General features: G+C 42.1%; 2 protein-coding genes across 5 annotated transcripts in view; one reads left to right on the top strand and one right to left on the bottom strand.

Moving 5' to 3' along the window:
- The window catches only part of wnt5b (wingless-type MMTV integration site family, member 5b), a 74,416-nt gene that overhangs the window by 19,932 nt on the left and 34,314 nt on the right, over positions 1 to 20,170 (bottom strand). Inside the window, exon 1 of one of the 4 annotated variants that reach the window (XM_061029609.1) lies at positions 15,782 to 15,929. The exons of 1 other annotated variant lie outside the window; for it this stretch is intronic. The gene's annotated coding sequence lies outside the window, so the exon portion shown is untranslated. Of the gene's footprint in view, positions 1 to 15,781; positions 15,930 to 20,170 lie in introns of those variants that run through there. 2 more of the 4 variants (XM_061029608.1, XM_061029611.1) reach the window with 2 other exon arrangements.
- On the top strand, positions 7,815 to 11,214 carry fbxl14b (F-box and leucine-rich repeat protein 14b). The gene has a single exon (XM_061029607.1). It carries the CDS (start codon positions 8,150 to 8,152, stop codon positions 9,350 to 9,352), a length of 1,203 nt encoding a protein of 400 aa, XP_060885590.1. The 5' UTR covers positions 7,815 to 8,149; the 3' UTR covers positions 9,353 to 11,214.

Raw genomic sequence — 20,170 nt, 5'->3', positions numbered from 1 at the left:
TGTTATTCCTCCTTAAAGATGGACACGTCACCTTTTTCCATTCTGTCCTACAATGACACGTTTGAGAAATCTTCATTTGAGCTTTAATGTTGTTTAATACTTTAAAGTCGACTCATTTTACACATTTTTCTTCACCATTACATCAAACTGTAATATTCCAGAAGTCTTCTTGATTATTTTCTAAAACTAATTTCAACATATCAACCACAGACATACTTGATATCTCCTTAAACTTTGCTTTGAACAAGTATTTGGAAGGAAAAACAATGACCTTTTCTTGAGGTTGAGTTGTAATAAGTTTCTTATTTCCTTTCCAGTACCGGGGTCAGTAAAGTCAGCTCCCTGATTTAGAGTTTCTTTAGAGTTTGAATTTTCTTTTTATTCCTAGGACATCATAAGAGACTAGGTTTATGGCACACTTCTGTAGATTTTAACTTGATTTAAGCGATCCCGACGTCTTTGTCCGTGACAGAAACCTCCTATAACGCATTTTTTAAAACCTGAAATGAGCTGTTTTCCACCTTCATGCCTTCCTGCACAAACACAGACCAAGTGAGAGTTAAAAACAGCCAGATATTGTACACATACACACACACACACACACACACACACCTTTCAACACACATACACACACATACACAACAATACGCAGCCTATTCATGCCAACAGATGACAGAGCGCATTGAGAAAATGCCAAAATGCTGACTACTGAGGGAGAGAGGAGAGAGGAGAGCACACGGCTGAAAAATCTCCCATGTCAGACTGCAGAGCTGGCAGAAAAGAGAAGCATTGTTGAGGACACTCACACACAGATGCACACACACACACACACACACACACACACACACACACATGCACCAGGCAGCTTGTGTGGAGCAAAAACTGGAGCAAGGCAGCAGGGCATAACACACACATGTATGCGCACACACACACACACTCTCACACACACACAGGCTTTGAGGCGTTTTAGCGATACGGGAGAAGCTGGAAAAGGAAGAAGAAAAAGACTGAAAAACGGAGGTAGAGATAGACAGAGAGGGGTAAAAGAGAGATAGTGATGTAGAGAAATTGAGGCACATTTCTCTTGGCAGTGACCTCCTGTTATCTCCCTCTAAACACATGTGCTCCAATCCTTCTTTTTTCCTTTTTATCATCAACCATCATCTTTCCTTTTTTCCCTTGTCCTTCATACCGTCTCTCGTCTTTCTCAATGCTGACTAATACCTCAGCATTTACCATCAATGTCTTGCTATTTACCGTTGTCTTGACTCAGGTTGATAAGAGATGTTTGGATGCACAAAAAAAAAAAGGGACAAATCAGGATGCTAGAGGGGGAGAATGTTGAGAATTTAGACATGCGTTACATGAACTGTAAACTCTGAAGAGAGCTGAATGACATGATGATGGAGGCAGAACTTAATTTTAGCACTTCAAATATTTTTAATAATAAGCCTGTTTCATGATTTGACCAAGTGTTGGTTATCGTTTTATAAGATCCATGTTTATCAGGCAGCAGGAAGATTTGATCAATCTGCTGCTGAGCAAAGTAACATTATGTGTGCAGGCACACGCCCCTTGCTAATTTTGCAAGCCTGGGTAGTGAAAGATGGCCTGATTCGACTGGTCAAGACTTCACACATGATAGCAGCACTATTATGATGTCTTTCCTTTTCATTATTGGACACTGCATTTAAGTTGTTAAATTGCATTGAAATATCAAGTGTGAATAAATAGAAGTTTGAAAAGTAGATTTTCTCTCAATCATTTAGGGAGAGCCAAGTGCACAAGTGGGTGGGCCCAGGCACATAACATGCCGATTTCACTGATGTGAACTGACTTAGCAACAAATACTGCTATGTCGATCGTAGCGCACCCACAGCCCTAAGGAGCCCAAATACTCCTTCAGGGACTGATTTACATTGTGGTCATTCAACACAGTTTATTTACTATTACTACTATAACGCATTACCTCACCCTCAGACAGAAGACGAGAGGAACAGAAGGGTAAAAACACAATGAAAAAGCAGAGAGAGGAGTCAAGGGAGCTTTGAACGCAGTCACACACAAACATTTAGCGAACACAGACACACACACACACACACACACACACACACACAGATAGACCATGTTTCAGTACTATAGGTGAAGCCCCGGTGAAGCAAAGAAACACCTGAAGGAACATAAAAGATTAATCACTTGCAGTGTACAATGAGAGGTCCTGTGCGCACACACACACACACACACACACACACAAAGGGCGTCATGACTGTCTACTTTCTTTACATATGTTGGTTTGTATGGAGACTTTATGTGTGTTTGCATGTGTGTGTGTGTGTGTGTGTGTGTGTGTGTGTGTGTGTGTTTGCATGTGTGTGTGTGTGTGTGTGTATGAGAGAGTGAGAGAATCTACATCGTCATGCTAATACCCATCCAGTAAGGTGTCGTCTTTCAAGGGGGGCATGTGTTGACACAGGCCCACGTAACCTTGGCAACCGGCAATTGCTGTGGGTGCAGATGAAGCATGTTGTGGAGGCGAGCAATTATCCAGTAAGAGCCCTCCCCTGAATCATCACATAAAGACACAGAAACACGTGCACAGGAGGAGACACACACACACACACACACACACACACACACACACACACACACAGGAACATGGGGGGGTTCACATGACGGGAAATGTTTGAAACATTCAACAACATTTGTTTTCTCTCGCGGCTATTTACTGATCCACTCTCTAAAAAGACCCTGCCTCCTTTTTCTCCGACCCATTCCTTCTATTTCCAATCTTGCTTTTCCTTTCCTCTTCTTCATCCTTCCCTCTCATTCTCCACTCTCTCGCAGCGTGAGTGCTAGCTAGGGCTCAGCGGGTCTTCAAGAGGTATGACAAACCACATACACACACGCACACACACACACTGTACAAAGCTGTGATGGAAGGGATGCAAGGGAGACAGAAAAACAGAAAAAAACATGCTGAGCCCAAACACACCCACTCAGCTACTGCTCCTCCTATCTCTTCTCTAATAATCTCTCTCACTTTCATTCTCCTTGTGTTTTTCTTGTCTGTAGTTGATTCAGACAGTGCAGTCACTTAACAAGGACAAGAGAAGCACACTTTAGTTATTAAAACGTTTGCTAATAACCTCCCACACAACACAGTCTGGCAGGCTGTTTTAAAGCCAGTTTTGCAGGGTTTTTATTTTCTGTTTCGGACCCAACAAACATAAAAATGTGTTACTGTCAGGAAACTGCTGACAGGGCTGAAACTTAGCGCACAGTTTGGGCTTAAAAAAGAAAACTTAAGTGAGACAAAGGTCCTTAAAGTTTGGGAACAAGTGAGTTTGTGTTGTCTATCCCATGAGGTTTGTCCAGCTAAAAGCCACATAAAGAAACATGGGTATAACATTTGCAGGGCAATTAGAACAACCCATCATCTGCAAAGAAAAGGCTATAAAATAACTTCTTGCAGAAAAGAAAGAAAGTTATATAATTATGAAATATTGTTCCTACTTGGATCTTTTTTTATTTTAATTCTGGGCTTTTTTATGCCTTCATTCCAGAGACCGGACAGTGGATTCAGAAACTGGGGAGAGATAAAGAGAGAGAGAGAGAGAGCGGGGATCGACATGCAGGAAAGATTAAAAAATGTAAAGAGAAAATGCCAGATTTGATTTGCCTTACTGTTTAAGCCTTTTAAACTTGCATAAATAAAATCCTTGTTCAAACACTTTCCTCTTCTATTGCCAACTTTATTTATTCTTTGTATGTAGGGGATGTGGATTACTATATGCAACTGTAGCCTACATTTATCATTTGTAGTGTTTTTTTTGTTTTTGTTCATTATAATGACACTTAAGCTAAATGTATGCAGCAATCAAGCCAAAAACTAATTTACTACTAAGAACAGTTCAGTGGGGCGGCACGATGGTGACGTGGTTAGCGCTGTCACTTCCGATTCAAATCCCCATCGGACGAGACCTTTCCGTGTTCAGTTTGCATGTTCTCCCTGGGCAGTCATGGCTTCCCTTTGGGTACTCCGGCTTCCTCCCACAGTCCAAAAGACAATAATTGGTGACTCTGATTTGCCCGTAGGTGCGAGTATGACTGGTTGTTTGTCTCTGTATGTCAGCCCTGTGATTAACTGGGGACCAGTCCAGGGTGTACCCGCCTCTGGCCCAATGACAGCTGGAACGGGCTCCAGCCACCCACGACCCCAAAGGGATAAGCGGTATAGACAACGATAGTATCGTATCGAGTTGCATTGTGTTGTGTCCTCTCATTTTGTATGGTTTTGTATGGTATCACATCATAGTATGACATCATATCTTATGTATATGTTCACAGTGTTTAAATACATGATGGGGTTTAATCGTAGCTTTAGAGATATGGATCTTTTTTTCTATTATTAATCGTATTAATTATCTTTTTTTTAATGTATTCCAATTGTATGATTAACCCTGCTTTGGAAGTTGATCACCCTGAACAGTTTGGATGGTGAGAGCTTGTCAGCCTGTCTGTGTGCAAAACTGACACAGCCACTGTCACCATTAAGCCACATTTAGCCAGGAGCTGCTGTTAATCACCCACTCTGTTTATAACTCAAGGTGTTTGCACGATCATTATGAAGCTTGGTATTCATGTCAGGATCTCTATTTTGAAAATGCATGACACACTCCGCAGCCCGGGTACCAAGGACGCAGGTTCTGGCAGCCACAGGGGACAAAGCAGTTAACTGCTTTGTTTCTGCCCTTGATGAATTTACAGGATATAAGTCAAGAAGCAGTGGGACATTCAAAACAGCCACAAGACAGTTTTGGATGCTTTGGCTTTATAAACCAGAGTTTTGGTGAGTTTGAAAATATTAAAATCACTACCTATATATAAGATTAGTATGCTACTTTTAGTATGTGACCCATACTGGGAGCTGCTTTTATGATGACCTGAAATTGAAAACAATCTTTATTACATATTAACAGCTTCATACCGGATAATTGCATGCTGTTAAAATAGCTTGAATCAGTTAAAGGTTCAAACAGATTCTCAAATCATGAATGTACACTTGGAGTAGAGATGCTCACAGGTGCTGAGAAGAGCAAACAAAAAGACCCAATAGCAGCATGCTAGCACTCAGTCGACCTTAAAATCGGTGCTTATTACTGCTGGTATGTGCATTTTAATGGCAAGTCGATCACCGGTTTAAGTTTTAAAAACAGAGAATGTGGTGACACATTGTGTATCAAAAATATATACTGTGATGTAGAATATAAGTTGTAATGAAGACTGACGATTGAGTTTAAAGATGGGGAGAAACTGACAGAGATCTACAGGGTTTTAAGAAGCAGAGGCAAAAACAAAAATAGGGAATTTTGTGACAAGAACTTGAGACTGCTGACGCCACATATATGGTCAGAAAACTTTGGGCACATTTTCCCAATCATTTCCATTGGAAACATTAAGTAAAAGGATTCTACTGGCCAATGTGGACCGCAAGTGCAGCAAGCTTAAAATGTTCAAATGTAGAAATGGCATTGTTTTAAGACAGACTTGAAAAACCTAAGAGGAGAGTATAGAGTAGAGGGAGGAGTGGAAGGAAGTTGAGCTGCTGTCAGTTATGCTCAGCTGCCTCCTTCCATGTAAAACTGTTTCTGTATAGCTCCTGTTCCTCTGGTATCCTCACCTGATCACTGATTCCTCTCTTCTCCTATCGTTCTCTCTCTATCCTTCTTGCTGTATGTTTCTCATTAACTCTTCCTCTTCCTCTCTCTCTCTCTCTCTCAAACACTCTGCCACACTCCACTGGCTCCAGCAAACGGCTCCCCTGTCATATTATCTCTCTCTCTCTCTCACACACACACACACACACACACACACACACACACACACACACACACACACACACACACACACACACACACAAACACACCAGCAACACATACTCTCACCAGTTAAACACACACACACGACACACAGATGCCTACAAACTCTGCAAAGGAGAAATACAAGCATATAAAGAATATGCTGTTTACTCACAAAATACCCCATATATGCTGTTCTGACAGGGCACATGTACACACAGTTGTAGACACCAAACACGCACACACACGCACGCGCGCACACACACACACACACACACACACACACACACACACACACACACACACACACACACACACACACACACACACACACACACACTTACACCAAGGCTACTCCAGGGTTGAAAGAGGCCCACTGCAGGGGATGAAAACTACAACTTGCTAAAGAGTAAAAAAAGAAAAGAAAAGAAAAGTCATATTCTTTGTTGGCTGCAATATTTCATCAATTTCAGGCCTTGAAACTTCGAATGAGCAATTTTGAAACGATCTACTAGCCTATATATCGATGGAATATATTGTTACACACAGAAAGGCTGAGACTTAACTGACTTCAAATATCAAAACATAAGAGGTGCCAGATGTGAAACAACTGCTTCAAAGTGATTATTTTGGTGCTTTATGAGAGACACATGAGAAAAAAAAGTCTGTAGCAGATTTTGCAGATTATTTGAGTTTATCTCCACAGTCATTTGAGGACATAACAAATATATTCATTGTCTTTGTGTACACAATATATCAACTGGCAGATGCAGTGTAGCAGATGTAACACAGGCTGTTTATTTTCTCAAACAGATCCAAGATATTGTCTGTATGGAGCTTCATACAGTCATGGCAAACACACACTCAAACAAATGCACATAGACTATATAGCACAAAGCAGTTAGGATAAATAAAATATTTTTTTGTCAAATCTTTGTATTAAAAGTTATGCCATTTGTTTTGTTTTTGGCTATTGCAGGTTTTTTGACGAGCCAGTGAATCCTCTATATTTCACAAATCATGTGTGATGCTATCTTCAAATGTAAACTCTTTAGATGCTGAAATAAAGTTAATGAAAGAGGGGAAAGGTGGAGTTTGGGCAACAAAGCAACAAAAAGAAAGCTCTAATTCTGCTCTGTGGCCCTTCTGGAGAAGCTCCACCACAATTTCTACAACTACAACAACAACAACAACAACAACAACAACATCGCAATAAAAAACTTCTAAATGTTGCAGCCAAGTAAGCAGACTCTAAAGGGCTTCTCCAGTTTGGCTTCCCTGTGTATCCTGTGTGGTCCGCTTAAAGGGTTAAAGCCCAAAGTGAACTGAATTGTAAGAAGTTGGTTTCCAAGGGAAACTGTTCGCACCGTTCCAGCTGAGGCGGAACAAACCAACTGCCTGACATGGCGGGGATGGGGGGGGACTCGATCATGTTTTTCAAATATATTCAACAGTACATCGCTTGTTAAATAATAGCACAGAGATTTCAGCGCGTCTGGATATTTCTAAACAGTCTATAGAATATTTATCGTTGTTAATTAATTTTTTCGTCACATTAGCGGAATATTAATACGTGTCGCACCCCTCCCGTACAGCTAGAGTGCTGGAGTCCCTGCCAAGTCGGTTTGAAAAGAGCAGACAAAGGCTTTGAGCTCAGGACGCCCCTCTCTCTTACACACTCTGCCTTCAAAGCAAATCTAGCGCTGTCTTCGCCGCTTTTCTACCATGGAAATGTTTCCTATTAGGTGGCGGTAAGAGTGCGGGCTTTATTTTTACTTTCTTACACTGAAATGTACGACCGTCTGGATCCCCGCTCGGCCGAGAGAGGGCGGCTTTTTGTGGGTATAATACAAGGAAGCGTCGTCTGAGAGAGGGAGAGAGAGGGGGAAGGATTGACGCTTTTTCCTCCTCTCCTCCTCCTTCTTCCTTTCACCACCCTCTCCTCCTCTTTTTGGCGGAGAGAGGGGTTCAGGCAGGAGTAAATGCTTTTTTTGTTTTTCTTTCTTAATTTCCTTTTTTTTTTTTTTTTTTAAATGCATTTGAATCCTACTGCGCAACCAGACCGGATCACGTGGGGTTGGAGAGAGTTGGATCGATTTCGTACAGTTCAATGTGAGAAAGAGAAAAAGGAACAACCAACTCCTATATCTTCTTATTTTACTTCTGTGGATAACTGGAACTGTTGATACTTTTGCGTAAATACAGGAGAAGGGGGGTAGTTTGACTTGCTTCTTTTTTCAGCCTTGGAGGTGAGGAGTATTGAGTCTTATATGCCTGGGGTTTGAAAAACAATGGAGACGCACATTTCGTGCCTCTTCCCGGAAATTTTGGCCATGATTTTCAGCTATCTGGACGTGAGGGACAAAGGCAGGGTAGCCCAAGTGTGCATAGCTTGGAGGGATGCGTCCTACCACAAGTCAGTGTGGAGGGGGGTGGAAGCCAAGCTGCACCTCCGCCGGGCCAATCCCTCTCTGTTCCCCAGCCTCCAGGCCAGGGGCATCCGGAGGGTCCAGATCCTGTCCCTGCGCCGCAGCTTAAGCTACGTGATCCAGGGGATGCCTAACATTGAGTCCCTCAATCTGTCTGGCTGCTACAACCTCACTGACAACGGGCTGGGTCATGCGTTTGTGCAGGAGATCCCATCGCTGAAGGTTTTGAACCTGAGTCTGTGCAAGCAGATCACAGACTCCAGTCTGGGCAGGATAGCTCAGTACCTGAAGAACCTGGAGGTGCTGGAGCTCGGCGGATGCAGCAACATCACCAACACTGGGCTCCTCTTGATAGCTTGGGGCCTCCACAGACTCAAGAGCCTCAACCTGAGGTCCTGCAGGCATGTCTCCGACGTGGGGATTGGACATTTGGCGGGCATGACTCGCAGTGCGGCTGAGGGCTGCTTGAACTTGGAGTATCTGACCCTCCAGGACTGTCAGAAACTCACAGACTTGTCACTCAAACACATTTCCAAGGGGCTGACCAAGCTGAGGGTGCTGAACCTTAGCTTCTGCGGAGGGATCTCGGATGCGGGTATGATCCATCTCTCGCACATGGCGTCCCTGTGGAGCCTCAACCTACGCTCCTGTGACAATATCAGTGACACAGGGACCATGCACCTTGCCATGGGCACCCTGAGACTTTCTGGGCTAGATGTTTCGTTTTGCGACAAGATTGGGGACCAGACATTGGCGTACATCGCCCAGGGGCTCTACCAGCTCAAGTCCCTGTCCCTGTGCTCGTGTCACATCTCAGACGACGGGATAAACCGGATGGTGAGGCAGATGCACGAGCTGAGGACCCTAAACATTGGACAGTGTGTTCGCATCACGGACAAAGGGCTGGAGCTCATAGCCGACCACCTGACCCAGCTGGCAGGCATCGACCTGTATGGATGTACCAAGATCACCAAGAGGGGACTGGAGAGGATCACACAGCTCCCCTGCCTTAAAGTGTTGAACCTGGGACTCTGGCAGATGACAGAGAGTGAGAAAGTGAGGTGATTGGAAATGTGTTGTTGTGTTCTTTTTGGTTCTTTTTGTTTCTGTATGGGTAGGGGCATAAGTAGACGGGCATGGGACATTTCTTTTCTTATTTCAAAAAGAGAGAAAACCTCCCTTTCCCCTCCTGTGTGCTTGTGTTCTGAGTGACCAGAATTTTCTGTTTCAAGTGTTTCTCTGTTTCTTTCACTTGGCCTTGCAGGATTGAAAATTAGTGTTTGAGATGACTAAATATTCTGCCTGGTAGCAAACAATGAAACCTTACTTTTTATGAGCTCATGAACATCCATGTTAACATTTGGTTTGGTCTCATACTGAGTTTAATATCTCTTGCATTCTGAAATTTGGACTGGAATAACTGTTCACAAATCAGCTTATTTCACGTATTTGGCAAAAAAAACAAAACGTGTCGTTCTCGCTGTAAAAGTTGCGTCTCGTTTTGAAGCGAAATGAGGTTCAGAACTCTTAGTGTGAGACTTTTCTTTTCAGTTTTACAGTGCGTCTGGATTTGATACATTTATGACTAATCTCCTGCTACAGCCATCACGCCTACAAAAACATTTGGCTACCTCGTATGTGGTTGTTTTCAAAGGGTGTATACTGTTAAAAAAAACAGAAGGAAAGCGAGAATGAGAGACTCGGAGAAAATGTGCCTAAAGGGACTGTGTCTGCCCCCTCCCCCCATCCCCCCTCTCCTACTCTCCCCCCCCCCCTCCCCCGGCCCATTCCTCCCTCCCTACTCCATGAGCAGAGCTGGAGAAAGGAGACCAGGACACAATCTAACTACCTTTGTTAATTTAGCTCCATAAACAGCAACAAATCCCAAGAGAGAAGAAGAGAGAGAGAGAGAGAGAGATTGATACATTTGAAGAAGGCAACGCTTTATGCAAAATGTAACAAGGCAAAATCATAAAACCGCTCATATGCAAGAGCCTTTATTATTGTTTATTTTTTGGGGATAAAGCCCAACTTTAACACCCTTTAGGAGATGTTGTGTTCATGGTTGGAGGGAGATAAAAATACAAAATCATGAGATTACCCTTAGAAGAAATACTTACAGTCGTCCTATAATGATAACAGTACAGTGCATAATGTAAAAATGTATGATCAAGGCCATTATTCAATTGGAGACAAGCTGAGAGCACATAGGGAAATGAGGTGTTTTTTTGTCAGGGACCTGGTGGGAATAAAAGCCAGTGGATATTGTTCAGAGTGTCATACTTCAAATTGAAGTGATTTCTAAGTCTTAGACCCTTTTTATTGATAGAAACGTATCAGGGTTTGTCTCATGGCTTTATTTTCCCACGTTAATGCCAACACAGGTCGCATTCATATTCATGCTGCTCCGGTCGGCAAGACAGGAAGAGAGTGGGAGAAAAGGGGGAGAGAGGGAAGGGGAGGGAGATCTGGTTTTCCTCCTCTTTTTCTCCATCTCTCTCTGAATAAAAATACCCTCAATCCATTTCGAGACATGCTTAGAATAAGGAGCCATCGATTATTTTCTTTTTTTTCTTTCTCTTTTTCTCTCTTCCGTCTCGGGTTACAAGCAGGAATGTGTCTCCTCTCTCTCTCTCTCTCTCTCTCCCACACACACACACACACACATCAACACACATGCACACAGAGCACGCACACACAGAAGCCTGCGTGCGCACGTGTCTTAATGTAATGCAATGACCTGCTAGAAAAATTAATATACGGATGTGCGTCCTGCTGACAAAGCTGTGTGTGTTTTTGAGAATAAAAAAGATGTACTGTATATTATGTGTTTGTAAAGAAAGAAAAAAATGCAGAATCCCCAAATTAAATTGTTTTATATTCTTACGGTTAAAACAATTAAAGATATTTATATAATGAACGAAAAAGAGCGGTGTGGACTACTTTTGTGTAGCTGTAGCACTTCATTGTTGTCGTCATTATGTCTGTTTTTATATAACAAGAATGTGAAAATGATCCAGGTAATTTGACATTGTTTGAATGATATTGTGTGCATGCAGGGCCTTTTATTATGAAGCATTAGTCCTAATAACCACCCACACATTTCTGTCCGTCATCAGCCCAGTATTGTTGCACAGAAAGGACTGAAAAACATGTTTTATTATTAACGAGGAGAATCAAAATGGATACTTGCCGTCTTGATTTGGCTGCAGCGCCTGTGTAATTAATTATCACCAGGGCGTTTATTATAGGAAGCTGTTCTACCCTGCTGATTTTTTTAATCATCAACGTCTGTTTTTGCATCTTCAAATGCATCCAAAAAGAAGGTGGAAAGCTCGTCTGGTAGCTCGATTTGGCTCTCAAAAATTAAAAATACAAAAAGTGTGGGGGGAAGGGGGGGGGGGTTTCTTTTTGGTGAATTTCATGGTGAAAGTTGAAGGTCTTTTGTAATGAGTTTAGATTATTATTATTTTTTTTAAAGTGTTTTAAGCCACATGAAGCAGAGCTGCGTCTGTGTGGCTGCATGTGCAGAGTAATGAGATCTAAAGTTGCTCAGAGTAGATTTCCCTCTCTCTGCTTTCCATCAGGACGTGTCCTGTGTGTGAAGTGACACCACACACACACACACACACACACACACACACACACACACACACACACAGAGGGTTGCCAGACCAGTCAGTAGCCATTGTCTGTCTTTAGAAGTTAGGAAGGCAGGTTTTGGTGGGGGATTTTTTTTTTCTTTTCTCCTCCTCTTGTTCAGTCACGCATACCAGATCCTAGACCTGGCAGGAGACCCCACGGACACCCCCCCCCCCCCCCCCACCCCACACACACACACACACACACACACACACACACACTCCTTCTTGTTCCCCCTTCCAACCACACACACACACACACTTTTTAGCATTCCACACCATCATTCAAAGCATTTAGGCATTCTCCCTCTCCTGACTCCCGGTCCATGGGGATTTCAGGGATAAAGGCCAGCAGAGGGATTGTTGACCACAGGGACAGAAAGAAAGAAACAGGACACAGAAAGAGAGAGAGAGAGAGAGAGCATTTCAGTGTTTGCTGTTTCTTAAGTTTGCTCTAGCTGGTCTTTTAGTCTTATGCAATACAACAAAAACGAAAGCGCGCAGAGATGTGACATTTAGGACCGCTTTCCCTCCGAAAAAAGAACCAAAAATCTCAAAAACAACTACTTCAAGCTCCAAACTTCTTTTACTGGTGTATTTCGTCTGTACTGTCCTAGCTTTGAGAGGAAAAACGACTTACCAAATTGTGTGCCTTATCTGCATGTGTTTGTCATAGGTTGAATCCTGAATACTGTTTAGGTCAACAAAGGAAACAGAAGCAAACTCAAAGCTAAGTGGTGTGACATTGTAATAAATTGTATCTTGAATGCAGATAAATGAATAGAGGAACGGGAGGTGAACAACATAGCCAATTGATTCTTTATCATTTGACATTTGGGTCTGCAGACCTTTCACAAAAGATACAGGAGACGTACCGTGACAAGGTCACATCACGCATTTCTAACTGAAAGGTCTGCAGGCTCACAAGGATACAATCGGCTGCATTTAAATGATAATGTGATACTTTATTAATCCCCATTGGGAAAACCTCTTATTGTCTGCCACCCTCCACAGGGAGGTCAGAGATCAGGCTCGGCTCCAGAAACGCACTGCTGCAGCTACCGGGGATTACGGTGTCTTGCTCAAGGACACTCCAGCAGGGTGGTGGGTTGTCATGTTTTAACATCAGGTCACATTGCCTCCCTGTTCTCCTTTTTCTGTTTATTTGTGAGTCCTTGCAGGCCACATGTGAAGCAGCAGTTCTAACTTTTTTTTAATACTATTTTTGGAGTATTCAGCATTCTATAGTAACAGAGCATAATACAGCCCTCTGTTGTATACAATGCAACATTAACATTGCATCCTATGAGAAGAACTATGGACTTAAGAAGGTGCTACCAAGGTTTATCTTGCACAAATAAGATCATTTTAGTGTAACTGCAGATCACAGAAAGTTTATTCCAGTTTTAGAAAAGCCACACTCCTGAGCACAAAGTACGTCCTTTGAGCATGCTAGTACAGAACAAATTGTAATTTTACACTTCCATATTTCCCTTTTCCTCTTTTTGCACAGTTCTGCTTCTCTTTTGTGACAGCTACTAAATAAGCCCTTTACCCGAAGGTGTTGTTCCGTGTTCAGGATTCTCCACCTAAAATTGATATTTAGTTTTCAGTTTCAAACATTTCAACAGATTTAAATCCTACATTCACTGGCGAGGGCTTGTTTGCTGTCTTGACATGAGTTCATTTAGAGGATCAATACCGTTTTCATGGAACATAAGTGGATTGACTCTAGTGTGGGTTAGCTTAGCCTAATTTAGCGTCAAGGTGGAAAGCGGGGGTAACAGCTACCCTAGAGTCTAAAACTACACCTCAGCAGCTCACTTAACACAGTATATAATTTGTTTAATCTGTGTTAACACTCGGGTATCCCCTGGTTGTTTAGTAATATCTGGTTATGTCAAGATACATTTGAGAACAAAACTCCCTGGGAAACCCCCAACTGATTTTTGCACTTTGTACAGCATACACAAAACACTTATAACATACTTATTAGTGAGCTTCAGAGCAAGTTGTTTCCCCATGTTTCCAGTCTTTATGCTAAAATAAGCTATCTAGCAGCCTTGTGTTAACTATACTGATGTGAGAAAGTCAGAGATCTTGTTGTCTAACTCTGGAAAGACAGCAAATAAGCACAATTCACAAAACTTTTGAAACATCTTTGGCCTGCAGAGTGCTGAGGATCAACTACAGGAAATGAAGTTTGTCGCTTGAAGACATGATCAAAAATGTTTTAGTATTATAATGGTTGTTGTTCTCCAGCTCGGCCCACTTCCCTGCGTTGATAAACACCCCCCACCAGATTGAGCAAGGCACCAACGCCGCCAGTTTTAGGGGTTCATTTTCCCCTGGCTTAACTCAAAGGGGTTTTTCTTTGTGGCAGCCATGCAAAAATAAAATGGGTGCACTCTCTGCTCTGGAAGGCTGCGAGGATCAAACCCCTCACCAAACGGCTTTATGATAAGAATATATCTCGCTCTCTGTGTGATTCACTCTTCAAGCCTACACATCCCGCCTGTCTGAATGATTGACAGCTTCTACACAAGCTAATTCAAAAAGCTTACAGGCACCTAAATTAGACAAAGAGCCACATTTCTGCGCCATATAGGTCACTGACAAACCTTTTGATTCTATAAACACTGCTGTTTTTTTCAAATGAAGTTTGGCGTGCAAGTAAGTGTGTGCTTTTTGGCCCCGCAAATTGTAAAAGTTGAACTGCGACTCGTCACTTTGTGCTCTGAACCGCATTTCCTGTCAGGCTGAGAGAACAAGTCGTGTGTGTGTGTGTGTGTGTGTGTAAGAGAGAGTGTGTTTTACTGCTATCATTAAAGGGATAGTTCACCATTAAAAGGGGAACTGGGGTTCTTCACAACAAAGCAGCAGGGTATTAGCAGCAGAGTGTTACTGCCCTCCCCCACATGTCTCTGTCTTTGGCTGCGACTCCTTGTCTCCTGTGCTATCTGTCTGTCTGTCTGTCTGTCTGTCTGTCTGTCTGTCTGTCATTCTGGCCTGTTTTAGGTCTCTGCCTGTCTGTTGGTCGGCTTTCATCTTTGTTTTTTTTTAGCTCTCTCCTTTTTCTTCCCCTATTTTTTTACAAACATTTTCTTCTACTCGCCTACTTCCCACTCTTGTCTACTTCTTCTCTGATTTTCTACTTGACTCAGTCTTCTTCACCCCTTTCTTCCACCTCCATCTTTTTCTCTGTCTCCCTTTCATGCCCTCTGTCTCCCGCTCCCTCCCCTCCCCTGTCTCCTTCTCTCTCCCCCCCCCCTCTTAACCCTCAGCATTTCCATTTCTACCCTTCAAGCCGCCCCTCCTTCCTCCTCTCTGCGGCACCTGGTGTTGAGGTGTCGCTGAGGTACAGTAGACGGCTCTTTGAAGTCCCTGGGGCCCTCGGGGGGCTCTATGTATGTGTGGGTGAGTGTTGTGTCAGGAAACTTTTTTTTTTTATCAGCAGCTCCAGTCAAGAACATTTGGCGTTGCTTTTGATTTGGGCGTCTCTGATGCTGAAACGACCTTCTCTGTGCAGGTGTTAGTACATGTGTGTGCACTGTGTTTCCTGGTTATAAAGCAGTGGAATTTAAATTGCTATTACCATTCCTGTTGGACTTTTATTGACCAATCAAAAAAGGGCTGTTAAAGGGGCAGCTCAGGGTGTTTTAAAAGAACATTAGGCCTCTGTACTTTTTTTTTTCAGTGATAACTTTAAGGAAATGAAACCACAAAAAACATTAGACGCTGTAAACTTTCATTTCAAATAAGACAATTACACACCAGAATAATCATGTGAAGGGTGACGTAATGTTTTAAAGCACTTTGGAGAAGAAAATGGCATGTATGGTTGGTGACTTACTGGATTTAAGGCTGGCACGGTTGGGGAAAAGAGGGGAGGAAGAGCAGAGGAAAAAGCTTGTTCCCAAAGCACGTCCTAAAGTCTGCAATAGTCAGCACCCGACCTGGAGAGAGAAACGGAGAGGAGGCGTTAAGGTGGAGAAAGAAAATGCAAAAAAAAAAGGGCAAAAAGAAAAAAAGGAGAGAAAGGAAAAATAATTGAGGGTGAAACAGATGAGAGAAAAAGGGAGGCTGGTGAGAAAGTAAGTGGGAGAGAGAGAAAGAGGAATCTGTGAGTCACTGTTTAACTGTGGGCTGCTAGAAGTCGGCTAGCCATGTTAAAATACCGTCTGGACAAGCACACACACAAACACACACACACACACACATTAAAAGTTTATGCAAAACTCCAGCCCGAGCCTCTCTCAGACTTCTCTGCCCAACAGACCAGCTAATTATTTTCAGTCGGACGTCAGGCACGCACACACACCTCTGCTGCACATTCCTCACAGAGTAATGAGCTGCTCTTCTACAGAGGTAAGAATTTAGACCAAGGTCAGAAATAAGTCTTTCCATCTCTTTGCAAGTCTTTCACTTTGCGGGAAATGGTGGGAGTGACATCATCAGACCGCTACAGGATTAATTATCGATGATTTCTCTGTTGATTAATTATAATCCATTCTTTTTTCCACAGGAGTCTTCCTGGCCAGAGACGGTGGTGTAGCTTTAACTCTTCTTGAAACATGTAGTAAATGCAAAAGAATTCTCCTTTTTAAACTGTCTTTTCTAGTGTCACTTTCTACTCTACACACAATTCTAACACTGTTGATTTAACTTTAGGATTATGTTTTCAATTACTTGATTAATTGCACTGACAATTAAATATTAAGACTTGTGTAAATCAGTGTGATGAAAGATACAACAGAAAACTCAAAGTACTTGGTCTTTTTTCGATTCTCAGATTTTTTTTTAAATTTTCAAAATCCAAAACAAAAAACGCCAACCAGAATTTACATTTTCAGACACTTCAAAATCCATTATTACTCCTTAGCATCATATCAAGACACATTGGTGTCTTTAAGCTAAATGCTAACATCACGTTTACAAGCACAGAGCTAATAGTTAAATAATGATTAGCCAATTATATTCACAAGGAAGACCTGCTAAAGCTTCACATGTTAGCAAGTCCAATTAAGAAAGATAGTATGAAAAGTCACACTAAGGGGAATGTGCTCATCGTGGAAGTTGAACAGGGAGCTTTTTAGGAGTATCATGAAAAGCTAATTTGATGTCATCTAACCTAAAACATTCAGCAATCAAGATATTTTAAACAGCGAGCCAGACATTGCCATCTCAAAAGATCACATTACTAGCTTGGCTAAAAACACCATCGTGTGTATCACAAGCATAAAAAGTACATCCACTTTTTTTTCATTTTTGTGACCAGTCAATTTTATCTTAAAAGCAGAAAACTGCCCCATTTGAGAAAAGATAATACCAGATCATCTTTAATAATCAAATGAGTGAAAAGTTGAACTATACTGTAATTGTTTTAGCACATCTTTGGAATATTTTGCACGATCTACACAGGGAAGACCAACACATCACAAGCTCCTCTGGGTGTTCATCTGCTTATTAATTTATCACATACTGTTATCAGGTCATTCACTGCTCTAGGCCTTTTGCTCATTAGGCAACAAATGAATAAATTAAATCATTCTCTGCGTCTCATTCTATTATCACAGCTGTAACAGTAATCAAAGGTTTTAGTCTGTAAATGCATTCCCGTGACAGAAGGCCTTAGACTTTTTCTTCAGTATTTGTGCTGTTTAAGCTAAGTCTGTTACTCAAATGTTCACTCATTTTAAACAGTTAGCAATAGCCATTCGAGGCGGTTTTGAAGGATCCATGGTTCTAGAAGATTTTAAGAGAAAACAACATCCTAAATCTTTCATTTGGAACCACAGGACCTCACTTCATTCACAATCAAACCATGGACGATGTTGCTGAATCTTTTATAAAAGCCTCGGCAATTATAATGGGAGACCGAGAATTATGCAGCATGTGATGTTGACTCTTGCTCCGTATTCCTGCTTAGTTCGACAGAACCCAGCGTAGAGGACGGACAGAGAGAGAGACAAGGAGAGCGAGACAGAGAGAGAGAGAGAGGGATGACATGTGGATTCATTTTGGATTTCTTTGTCTCGATGTGAAACCACGTGAAGCCCTGACAGAAAAGTGACAGATTCCTGCAATGTCAAACTCTGGCAGGCTTGCACACATTTCTAAATTGTCAGGTGAGATAGTGTTTTGGTAGCGTGGGAGGTGTGCTGCGCTGGTGTGCGCTTCCTGTCTGTGCACATGTGAGGGAAAGTCTGTGTGCATAATGCATGTACATAGACAGTTGTGTCTTAAAATCTCTGCCGGCTCCCCCGTACCTGCCTGTCAGTTTGGCTTGTCATTCAAGCGTCTACGCAGAGAAACTTTTTCTTGCTCTTTGCACATTTTAAATTTTGTCATGCTCAAACAGAGGAAATGGGCAGAATGGTAGACAGAAAGCTGCAGCAACAGTGGAGTGGGGAAGGATCACATGTTTGACAGGAAGTGCTGTGCAATGGAACACAGTTTTCACCACGTTACCAAGGAGGATGTGTGTGTGTGTGTGTGTGTGTGTGTGTGTGTGTGTTGGGGGGGGTGGTGCTAGGAGCATTTGGAGGGCAACTGTAGGAAGGTAAGAAAGAGTGTTAGGTGTACCTTTGTTTGTTTTATTGACGAGAGCTATGAGAAGACGAGCATCTCACATAGACAACTCTGAACATGAAGCCGAATGACTGTTAGCTCAGCATAAAGACAGAAAGTATTGGAATTACAGCTAGCCTGGCTTACGTTTCTTCCTCTGTCTTATGATTCGAATCAAATAACTGAATTGCCGTCACCACAACTGGACCCAGCAGAGAGTGAGGCTACTAGTTAGCAAAGCTGGTTAACTTCCGATTTCCAAGTGCAACTGAGAGTCCGCATCCCGTGAAGCAAATTTTAACACAACCCTGATCACAATAAAATTCAAAAGATCCAACAACAAAGCTGGAAATTACACTTATTTAAAGATAGGTTTTAGGATGGGAAAATATATATCTTGCAACATTAAGAGCATCTGTATTTAAAAAGATCTGGAAAGCTGTTCTGCAATAAGAAGTGTTTTGGTTTACATGATTAAATTTGTGGAAAAATATTTTTATTTACCACTGATTAATAAAAAAGGAACGCTGACGTTCTTAGAAACCTGGTCCCCAACAGGTCTGAAGTCATCACCTGCAGTGAACCTGATAAAGCCAAGCGTCAGATCACTTCCTGCTCAATCCAATTAAGCAGGAAGTGGACATTCAAGCCATAAGAAAATCCCCATCAGAACAGTTATTTAATATTCACTATATAAAAGCATTATTGAGACAGAGTGGTGCTCTTATCTCCCAGTAAATGAATTACAGTTTCAATTTGCATGCTGAGTGAACTGAACTGAAAGTGCCTCAGACCCAGAGCGCCAAGAGAGCTGTAGTGCGCCTGATAACCACGCTGCAAATTCAGGGTTTCGCCAAAATGGATTTTCACTTGTGTTAAAAATCATTGTTAGAAATATTTTTGTGATTGGCTTATAGATGTGTGACTGTAAGAAGTGAATGGCACACATATATTGACAGCTTCATTTCTGTTTTATTATCTGACTTTTAGATTTTGTTAAAGAGAGGAATGTATGGAATCAACATTAAGTACTCAGTCAGTTAAATGATCCAAGGAAGATTTTGGATCAGGAGTGAAATCTCTAAAACGAAGAACTTTTTAAAACTTATAGAAGACGTTTGGAACCATGCAACTAACAAAATGTAATTTAAATCGTAAGTGACATTCTTTTCATTAAGTGACTGTTTGTAGCGTGTGCTGGGAGCTGCTCCTCGATCTGTGCAGGTTGAACTTTCCTGACCGAGGAGTGGCACAGACCTCACCTCTTCTCAGCTGCCTCCACAGATGTGAGGGGACTGGAGAAAACCTGCAGGGCCTGGTTTTGTTTGCTACTTGAGCACAGCGTGTCACTAACATGGAGCTGCAGCTGGATAGCCAGACAGGATTTTATTTTTGCTCTGATATAAGAAAAGAAACAAATATGACCAATGAAAGAGACTTGGTTTTAGAAATAGAGAAGAGAAAAAATAATGGAAGAGCAAGAAGATTAGGTTGACATAAAATGTGATTTGAAGCTTTAACAGAGTAAAGAGTGAAATGAATGCAGAGAAATAGACGTTTAAAACAGAACAAATAGAGAACTAGTGAGGGGATTGAGAAAGAGACATGAGAGGTGGAGAGAGAGAGAGAAACTAAGGATGGAATACAAAGAGGGCCTGTGTGTGTGTGTGCG

Source organism: Labrus mixtus, chromosome 22 (genome assembly GCF_963584025.1).
Source record: "Labrus mixtus chromosome 22, fLabMix1.1, whole genome shotgun sequence".
Lineage (NCBI taxonomy): Eukaryota > Metazoa > Chordata > Actinopteri > Labriformes > Labridae > Labrus > Labrus mixtus.
This window is presented reverse-complemented; position numbering and strand designations above follow the sequence as displayed.